The sequence below is a fragment of the Pungitius pungitius genome, chromosome 8 (assembly GCF_949316345.1).
Source record: "Pungitius pungitius chromosome 8, fPunPun2.1, whole genome shotgun sequence".
NCBI lineage: Eukaryota > Metazoa > Chordata > Actinopteri > Perciformes > Gasterosteidae > Pungitius > Pungitius pungitius.
This window is the reverse complement of record NC_084907.1, coordinates 3,742,299-3,753,059: the sequence shown is the minus strand read 5'-3', so window position 1 is coordinate 3,753,059 and position 10,761 is coordinate 3,742,299. Positions and strand designations below refer to the sequence as shown.

General features: G+C 45.3%; 1 protein-coding gene across 1 annotated transcript; it reads right to left on the bottom strand.

Moving 5' to 3' along the window:
• Positions 1-2,542: 2,542 nt before the first annotated feature.
• Positions 2,543-7,315, bottom strand: abraa (actin binding Rho activating protein a). The gene is made up of 2 exons (XM_037491056.2): positions 6,432-7,315; positions 2,543-4,199 (listed from the first exon to the last, which is right to left on the bottom strand). The coding sequence occupies exons 1-2, from the start codon at positions 7,068-7,070 to the stop codon at positions 3,762-3,764; spliced, it is 1,077 nt and encodes a 358-aa protein (XP_037346953.2). The 5' UTR covers positions 7,071-7,315; the 3' UTR covers positions 2,543-3,761.
• Between the last annotated feature and the right edge of the window lie 3,446 nt (positions 7,316-10,761).

Below are 10,761 nucleotides of genomic sequence, written 5' to 3'. Positions count from 1 at the left end.
CTCCCACAGCCCCCCCCCCGAAAAGAACCAGTCTGCTCTGCATGCCACGAAGGACGGGGAGGAACAGTCGGCTCCCTTTAAAACTAGAAAATAAGGTTTTATTCTAAATGAAGACTCCTCTTACTTTGACCCGAGGAATGTGCTTCTGTCCGTGTTCTTATGTGCCAAACATTAAAAGCATGTTAAGGGGTTATTTCCCAGTTGGAGGACCAATGCAACATTTATAGGTTATATAGTTTAATATTTAACACGTAAATATTAGAATTATCAGAAACCTGTAAGCCGAAAACTTTCTTGTAAGAGGCAGAACTTTGTGGCTTAAACGCAAAGCACGGTAAAGTAAGATAAGTCACAAAGGGAGTTACCACGGTAACCCTCAAACAAAAGTTCCCCATCTATATTTGATCTACCTAGACAGCTCATCAGTGAGCCTCCATTGAGCTTTTATGAAGCCTTCATTAAGCGTTCATGAAGCCCCTATGAAGTGTTTATGAAGCCATCAGTAAACCTTTATGATTCCTTCATTGAGCCTTTAGTAAGCCTTCATTAAGCCTTTGTGAAGCCTTAAAGCCATTGTTCTTCCAAACCTTCCTCCCATCATCCCCCATCAGACTCAAGAGCTGCTTCATGTTTGTTAACAAAAAATGGATCTCTTCATTTTTGCTCATCAAGAGAGTCTTTTTGTGGCGCTTTTTGTAAACGCTCAGTGAGCTCGTCGATGTTGTCCTCGACACGTTTTTTCTCCTCCATGTTTGGATTGTGTCAAATGGTTGTTGACACAAATGAATGTGGATGTTACTTGTATACTATCAACTGTAATGTAAATAGAGGCCTTAAACACACCCATGTACATTTTGTCAGGTCGAAGGACCAAGAATGGTCACTTTAAGTTTTCACCTCCCATCACTTATAATAATGTGTTAATAAGCCGCTGTTTGGAAATGATCGTCTCTGCGTATGTTCTTAATGTGATATTTCATCTATTTGTGTATTCTCAAACAAAGAAGGTACTCTAACAGTCTGACCTGTTTAGAAAACTTATTTCCACAACTTACAAAAATCCCACCGACGTTTCTTTATTGATGGTTGAATGACTAAATTGTAACAGAAGTATTTCAGCTCACTTCTAAAGCCTCCCACTTTATTTTTAGTGATTCGAATTCCTCTGAACCCCATTTCCCGTTAAATGACCCCCTCCCCTGTGAGTTCTAAAGGAGTCACACGTCGCCGCGCTAACATTGTCGTCAACAAAATTTAGGCCCCACCCCCAAATTCTTTGAAGAAAATTCATTTTTTCTCAGCAACGATGTAATTTCATCTACAGCATTCACAGCCTTATTAAAGCCCCTGAAACACATGACTTATGAGGAGAGAAGCTTTTAGGGTTTTTTAAGGGGGGGGGGGGGGGTTAAACGCTGTCAGGAGCATGCGAGGTGCGAGGCAACTTCCGGGAAGCAGCGCCTCGAGGACCTGAATGTCAGCAGAGGAGGGACAAAGTGGTGTCCACTTTAAGTTTATCCACCACATTTTTAAATATATTTACAGATTCTTTGGCAAACTGTTATATTGTCGGGTAAATGCACAATTTAGCGTGTTGTTGTTCTATTCCAGCTGTCAATAAAATATTTGATCTCGGTCGTTGCTGTTTTGATTGTTTTTCAATGGTCGGCTAAATTGAAGTTTTGGCATCCCAAACCCTGACCTGAAAGTCCTGTTTTACAAACAAATATTTATGATCTAAAATAAAAATAAACCAAGGCGAGATATCTTTATCTTTCTTTCATCACGTAATTGACAATGAATTTTCAACACATGCCAACACCCTTTTACAGCAGACCGGGCTGGCTAATGTAACATAACCATTGCTTCCATTGGTAAAATTACATTTATTACATGAATTACATGAAGGCTGAAAACGCAACCACAGTAACAACTTCATTTCATTTCAAATGTTCCATCGCTGCACAGTTCTTTTTAATAAGTCTACGTGTCGGCTCGAATGAATGAACAGGAAAACCTTCCTGAACACCAATGGCCTGCAAACCTCTTACAGGGACAAAAGAGAAGAGAAGGACGTGAGAGATGAACACATGCACACCGAGAGAGAGAGACACACACAAGGGGGGAGGAAACACAATAAGGAAGTAGATGGAGGACAGAGGAGGGATTCGTTTGGTTTGACTGTCAGAAGATAAGGACGGCAGAGTGTGAAGCTTCATCTCTCCCTTCATCTGGATGCGATGCGCTCTTATACTCTCCTCTTTGACCCCCCCCCTCCCCCACCTACATACATTTCTAGCCCCTCCTTTACACCCCCCCCCCCCCTCCCCTTCTCGCTCATAATATCTGCTCCTGTTCAATCTTTCTCCCCTCTTTCCTCCCTCCTCCCTCTGGCAGACACCCAACCTCGCTGCTGACCAAACTGATCAGCTTATATTAAGGTCTCTCTCTCTCTCTCACACACACACACGCACACACACACGCGCACGCACACACACACGCACACACACACACACACGCATGCACACACACACACACACACACTGACACACAGAGGCATGACTTGCATGCACATGCGCAGACTGGCGTGCGGCGAGGAAGCATGGCACGCATGCGAGGCCAGCGCGAGAGGGACGAATCCACACGCTAGTCACATGATGCACAATGCAAAATGAGACAAATCATCGACGGGGAGACACAACTCTCTGCTAACAACGGAGAGTTGTGTAGCTGTAGCGCCCCCTGTTGCACCCTAGTGGTTCTTATCCCTAGATTAAAGGAAGAGGAAGTAACCTTGTTTCCCCTCCACCAATTCCTCTTTCCTGGTTGCCATTGTTATATTTTTTTATTTAAATGTATCACCATTTCTTAACTAATTACAAAGGAACTGGTGGTTAGAGCAGTTCAGCAGCGTAGTGAGTGACACTTCGTGTCAAACATGAAGTGGATTCTGCAATCATGCTTCTCTACAGGTGGAAAATTATTATAATTAAATAGCGTCTTTTAAAAACAAGGCGGGCAGGACTAAGGAAGAAAAAAAGGTCAATGTCAATTTAATCAAAACGTAAAGTTATGAATACGTTATGTAGAGGAAAATACTATTATTATTGTATAGTTACTTGATATTACTTCTAACTAATTGTGGGGCATTTACTCTTTTTGCTGAACCTAACCTAATAACTTTTAAAAAGGAGTTTTATAGTGTAATCAGCTGTTGTTTTTGTGGAATGAGGATGAGAGTGTATGAGCCTTTCAATGGTCTTTATTCCATGCGGCCATATTATATACAGCGTATATCAACACTCAGACAGCAAACATCTCACAGCCGCATCACGCAGTCGTCGTTCTAAATATTTATGAATATTTATCTCAAACTGGGCTTCTCACGTCTTTACTTCCTAACCCTAACCCCTAACCCTTCACTTTGAACGGAAATGTTCAAGACCCATTTGACTCAATTGCAACAGTAAGTGTCCTAAATGAGACAAAACACATTTTAAGTCCAAACTATCACACGTTGCACATCAACCCGAGAGACGAAACAATCTGACGCAGATTAAAGCTGGGTTAAATAGTTCAAAAACATGGTTTTGTGAGAGAATGCAGCTTTAAGACACTTCAGCATTGGCTTCACACAACAGGCTGTTTCTGCCCGGATCAGACTCATCCAAACATTCCTTTTCGCGCGTGCTGTAGCATCGCAGTTAGCGTGCGCAGCGCCATTTTTCGTCGACGAGCCGAAAAGTCCGTCCCGTCCGTCCTCAGTCCCTCAGCGTGATGATGACGTCGTCGTCCTGTCCTTTCCACAGCATCTCGCCCTCAAAGTCCAGCATCTTGTGCTTGCGGCAGCGCAGCGCGATGCCCACCACCTTGTCCGAGATCTTCACGTAGCGGTCGAAGAGGCGGCCAAAAGAGATGACGGTCCTCCCCTCTTTGTCCTTGATGCCCATGTCTCTGATGATCCACACCATCTCCTCCATCTCCCTGTGGACGTGCTTCTGGGCGCGGTCGCCCCTCTCCGCCGTCTTGGAGCCGTCCTTGGGTCGGCCGTAGCCGTCGTCCCCCTTGCGGAGGCGCTGGGCCATGGCGTACTCCTGGTCGAAGTCCTCGCTGAAGGGGTTGAGCTTCTGGCCCTCCATGTGCTGCTCGGACCACTGCTGCCAGCGTCTCTTGACGTCGTTCCTGGTGTTGATCTTGATCTGGAGGTAGAAAGTATAGTTGAGAAGGTTAACATCAGAGGAAGCCTTTATGAAGCCTTTATAAAGCCTTCAGTCAGCCTTTATGAACACAATGTTTGATGCTGCACAGGTTCACCCTGACGTACTTTCATTTTGTTAATGGCCCTTTAATGGAACCCCTTTGTTTCAACGGAGCTGAGTTCAATGAAGAATTTATATTTTAATAGAATATCATATGTTTAACTTGTTAAATTTAGTCTAGACTGAATTTCTTATAAAACCTGCTGATTGCTGCCTTTCAAAGCCACTGCAGTATGTTGCAGTGGCCCTTCCCCTTTGCCGATATATTGATGTTGATTTATGACCCTCAGTCTTTAAATACACTCCCCTCTGGTTGGTGTAATTGAACCCCTTTACCCCTTTACTTAGTTTCTCATACATACACACCAACAGAAAGACTGTACGTCTGCTCACATGGACACGAATATTTTACAACCCTGAGGATCGAGGGAAAGCAACTTCTTAAGACGTTGTCATTGTCTTGTAGTATTGATATTAGTACTACATATAAAATATGTAGTATTTTAGTATCGCACTCATTCTCATTTAAGTATTTATGTTCCTCAAAAGCTTTAAAAACTAATCAGGTGGAAAAGGTGGATTGTATAGAAGTCAATGAGAAAATTACTCTACTTCTCTCTCAGTAAACATTAAAAACATGAGTTTACGGTGTCAATCTCTTATTTTTTTTAAGTTGCTTTGGATAAAAGCACCAGCTAAATGACATGTAATGTAATGTATTTTTAAGTATTCTTCATTACAGCATGATGTTCATTTAGTAAATTATGGTCCATTTAGAGTGAAACAGACCATAAAGCAGGGGATTCTGGGGCGGGGCTTACTGTGATTGACAGGTAATAATTATGTCCACTGGTATTTGTAGGGACAGAGATGGTACAGCTTTGAGTCCTCTCTTCTTCTCCCCTCACCCCTCACCCCTCCCTCCTTCCCCAGTATTCCCCTCAGATGGGTGTCACCTTATCTCTTTGGTATTTGCTCCATGGAAGGTGGAGAAGTGTCGCCGAGGGAGCTTTGAACGAAACACTCTCTGAACTCTCAAAGCGATAATGAGCCCGGTCGCATGTTTTCTTTTCTCTATTTCGCTTCCATCTTGGCTGTGATGATCATCGATCCAAACCATGGGGGGGTGGGGGGGGGGAGAACGCCGCCAGTGTTGGAAAAATAATATTTGAGTAACGTGAACTTAAAAAACCTGAGGCGTCTACTTCACCGAATCACTCTCTGTCTCCCATTCTACTGCAGGCAGAACCAAGGAAACAGTTCTTGTGTTGTGAACAACACGGATCGTATTCGTCAGTTCAGTAGATCCCTTTGCACATTAAGAAGATAGAATTTTGCAATAAAAAAGTGTATGGCCAGAATGGTCTTGTTTGCTAAGTTGCAGAATAAATCCCTTCAGGTAAGAATTAAAAAGCAATGTACGTAATGCATGTAAATAATGTACATATTTGATCCAAAATAAGCGTGTCCCAAAAGAGGGCACGGTCCAATGTTTAAACTTGGTGGTTTTGCTTTGTAAAGTCAGAAGTCTTCTTCTCTTTTAATCTCTTTTAATCGCCCCTTCAAGGCGTCGCCGATGTTTTATGTGACGATTCGACTAAACTGGAGCTCTTGTTTTCGCGACTAACATATCGTAAAGTGCCAAGAAATGTTCACAACGTGGACCTCGCTTACTCATCCAAAAATAAATATAACAGATATATATATATATATATTTCTGCCAAACTAGGTTTCTCCTCCCTAGCCCTTTATGTTGCTCCCCCCCCCGGCCGTTCCACCCAAAGGTCAGCTTGGAGTATGGCTAGATTTATTTACACATATTCCATTGCGCCACAGTCCGGCCTGTGTTTTCATGAGTTGGCCAGTGAAGAATGTTGAGTGGTTAAAGGTCTTGAAGTGACGGGCTGTCAGTGTGGACGTCTTGTCCACCTTCTCGATAGATTCAACGACCCGTGGAAGTAGTGCCGCTAACTACGTTTGTTTAACGACGCGTATATGTTTTCTCTCTCCAATGTTACCCGCTCAATCCTCTTCTCACACAATCAAACTCCTTTTTGCAACCCGAGGAGTCGCCCCCTGCTGGTCAGTAGAGAGGATGCAGCTTTAAAGGCCCATGGCTTGATATCCCTATGTGTGAACCTTATTCTCCCCCCCGGTGGTGAAGCCGTGTACCTTGGGCCTGTTGGTCTGTTTGGACGTCGGCGCGTCGCCCCGCTCAGTCTTTGATTCGCCGTGGTCGCTGAGCCCCGCCTCCTCGCCCAGCCCGCTGTCCTCTGTGTCGACGCTGCTGCTCCTCGACCCCAGCTTCCTGTCCTGGAGCGACAGCTTCCTGTCCTGGATGAACCCTCCTCCTCCTCCTCCACCCCCCGCGCTCTGTAGCGCCCTCATCTGGCGCCGTCGTGTCGGCGACTCGTTGCCCAGGAAGGGCTTGCTCTCCCCGGGGCCCGACTCCATCTTGCCTCGCAGGGCGCTGACCAGTTCGCCGCCGCCGCCGCACTCGCTGCGCTTCGGCTGCACGGTCCTGCTCACGGAGCCGGCCCGGATCTTACTGCCGCCGGAGTCGCCGCCGCCGCCCGCCGCCGCCACCCGCGGGGCGAAGGCCAGCTTGACCTCGTTGCCGCGAGCCTGCGCGTCGACCTCCTGGACGGACGTCGGCATCCAGCCGCTGGGGATGGCGTCCTGCTGGTCGGAGTGCTCCGTGGCCCAGCCCTGCCAGCTCTTGGCCAGGTTGGCCACCATGGCGGCGCATTTCACCTTCCGTACCGCCCGTTTGAAGGCCTGGGGCTCCTTGGGCGAGACCGTGGCGCTCATGGTGACAGGGTGCCCGAGGGACTGGAAAAGAAGTTGAAAAAGCTCTGTTTTTAAGTCCTTTGAAGTCCTGAAGATTTTCTGTGTTGGTTAGAATCCTCGCAGGGTTAGGAGAAGGAAAAAAGTTGAGGTTAAAAACGAAGCCAAAGGCTGAAAGTACCCAGGTGGTGGAGGTCAGAAACGCGCTTGTGTCCGAGGTGGGTCTCTTCTGTGCGAGGTCTTTGCCTTTAATCCCTTGCTGAAGCCCCTCTGGCCTTTAAATAGGGTCGTAAAGGAAGTGATGGCGTCCACGTGGGACCAGAGTCCAGTGTCAACATTCCTGTTGCTGGCACAGATTTGAGAGCTGTCACAAACACACACCGACACACACCGACACACACACACATGAGGAGTGGAACAGGTGCACGGTGTTTTTTAACGACTGCAAAGTTTCCGTCCTCACACAGAAATACGCTGAAACATAAACGGCCTTCGCTCTGAGTCAGCGTGTGTATGTGTGTGTGTGTGTGTGTGTGTGTGTGTGCGTAGGTTTGCGTGTGTCCGTCTGTGTTCATTGTGTATAAATAGGGATGTTTTCACTCAAAGGCACGACTTGAATTCACTGCTCTGATAGCGTTGTGGCCGTGTGTGCGTGAATTCCTAAATTCTGTGTGACGTGTCACATGAGTGTGTGTCTGTGCATGTGTAACCGGGGCTATTTCAGTCTCTGTGTGTACACAGAAATGTGTGAGTGCAAAATTCAGGATTATGACTCAAAGCTGTCTGCATGTTCTATTTATTTGGTCTGATCTTCCAACGGCTTCATCACTGAACATTTTAAGACAAAAAGACCATTCCAACAATTGATTCTTTAATTACAATTGTGAATATATCCGCATGATAGATTGTGTTATCACGCTAAAGTGTCCTCCGCTTTGATCTAATTGCAGCCTGAGGGTTCATTACTTTAATAATAACTGAATGTAAGAGCATTTTAAAGCTACACTGCACCATTAAACAGACAGAACGCATCAGTTCAGTTTAGAATCCTAAACTCTGTGTAGACAACACGCAATCTGAAATGAGTCTGTTTCATTTATTGATGAACAAATCAACTAAAGAACAATTAAAGAGTTTCCCTCTCAGTGCCTCATACGCGACATGAACGTGAACTGGGACCGAGAAAAAGCTCCTCAGTGACGCTCACTGCCATAGATACTGTGTATATATACTGTATATACACTCACCGGCCACTTTATTAGGTACCCCATGCTAGTAACGGGTTGGACCCCCTTTTGCCTTCAGAACTGCCTCAATTCTTCGTGGCATAGATTCAACAAGGTGCTGGAAGCATTCCTCAGGGAGTTTGGTCCATATTGACATGATGGCATCGCAGATTTGTCGGCTGCACATCCATGATGCGAATTTCCCGTTCCACCACATCCCAAAGATGCTCTATTGGATTGAGATCTGGTGATTGTGGAGGCCATTTGAGTACAGCGAACTCATTGTCATGTTCAAGAAACCAGTCTGAGATGATTCCAGCTTTATGACATGGCGCATTATCCTGCTGAAAGTAGCCATCAGAAGTTGGGTACATTGTGGTCATAAAGGGATGGACATGGTCAGCAACAATACTCAGGGAGGCTGTGGCGTTGCAACGATGCTCAATTGGTACCAAGGGGCCCAAAGAGTGCCAAGAAAATATTCCCCACACCATGACACCACCACCACCAGCCTGAACCGTTGATACAAGGCAGGATGGATCCATGCTTTCATGTTGTAGACGCCAAATTCTGACCCTACCATCCGAATGTCGCAGCAGAAATCGAGACTCATCAGACCAGGCAACGTTTTTCCAAGCTTCTATTGTCCAATTTCGATGAGCTTGTGCAAATTGTAGCCTCAGTTTCCTGTTCTTAGCTGAAAGGAGTGTCACCCGGTGTGGTCTTCTGCTGCTGTAGCCCATCTGCCTCAAAGTTCGACGTACTGTGCGTTCAGAGATGCTCTTATGCCCACCTTGGTTGTAACGGGTGGGTATTTGAGTCACTGTTGCCCTTCTATCAGCTCGAACCAGTCTGGCCATTCTCCTCTGACCTCTGGCATCAACAAGGCATTTCCGCCCACAGAACTGCCGCTCACTGGATGTTTTTTCTTTTTCGGACCATTCTCTGTAAACCCTAGAGATGGTTGTGCGTGAAAATCCCAGTAGATTAGCAGTTTCTGAAATACTCAGACCAGCCCTTCTGGCACCAACAATCATGCCACGTTCAAAGTCACTCAAATCACCTTTCTTCCCCATACTGATGCTCGGTTTGAACTGCAGGAGATTGTCTTGACAATGTCTACATGCCTAAATGCACTGAGTTGCCGCCATGTGATTGGCTGCTTAGAAATTAAGTGTTAACGAGCAGTTGGACAGGTGTACCTAATAAAGTGGCCGGTGAGTGTATATATAAACACATATTTATACGGAATGACTCACAACAATGAGGTTCATTGTGTGATAAAACAACTCACAGTTATTTAAAGACACAAACACAAACGCATTCAATGTGACTCTCAACTGTGGTCCTTTAATCCGTTGTTATTGCTGCTGATATATTTATAAATACTTTGTATATATGTGTGCATGAAGCAGCATTTTAGTCGTATTTAGTGTTGATCTTGACATTAAATCCAACCTTGGTGCATTCCCCTCATGCACAAAACACAACGTAAGTGCAACCCGCCCCTGGTGATCTCACCATTAAAAGGTGTGTGTCTGTGTGTGTGTGTGTGTGTGTGTGTGTGTGTGTGTGTGTGTGTCTGTGTGTGTGTGTGACTGGGACACTAATAGACAAGAGGAGAGCGACGGAATGTGAGCAATGTGTGCAATGATATGAGTTCTAACAGGTGAGTCATCACGATGAAGATGATGAGGAGGATGTCTTTATGCACCCGCAGCGAGGAGCAGGCTCTGAGTTTTTACCATAAATGGATGATAAAACCAAAATGGAAAAGAAAACGATGAATAAGCACATTTATCGTAAAGATCCTAAAGAGAGTTTCAAAGTAAAGGTTTACATAACATGAAGCAGTCCTTCATAAACCACACATCTAAAGATGATATGAAACAGCTTTCCTCAAGTACCCCCTTGAGGTCAGGTGACGTAGTACACAGTGAGATAGACTAACGTAGGACTTATACTGTACATAGGAGACATAGTGAGCTCCATCTAAATCCACAGACTGACCAAAGAGAAGCTCATAAAACACAGCATTAATCCCTTAATAGTGCTTTCTCATGAGATTCCTCTTTTAGGGTGAATCTTTGTTAGTGTTATCTGCCTCTGTGCTGCTTCACTCTATGCTTGTCACTTATTTCATTCATTTGGTTGAACAATTGTTGCTGTTGTGTCCTTAGCCCTGTATTTTATTTTGTTATTTCCCATTTTTGGTTAATTATCTGAGTTTGAATGGCACACAGTCGGCCTCCATCTGGTCGGACTCACGGCCTTTTGGCATCTGGTCGAGACGTCTACAGTGATTGTTTTAAAACCCATCAGAAGGGATGATGTCATTTTTCCTCCATTCACTCTGTCCTCCATCCCAGAAAGAGAAGAAGAGACGGTTCTATTCTGTGGGAACAAGGCGGCGAGCCGGGAGAGAGATCTCATTACCCGCTCGGCCCCCCGAACCCGTGGGTTGGCAAAGCGAGAAAACGCACTGCAAA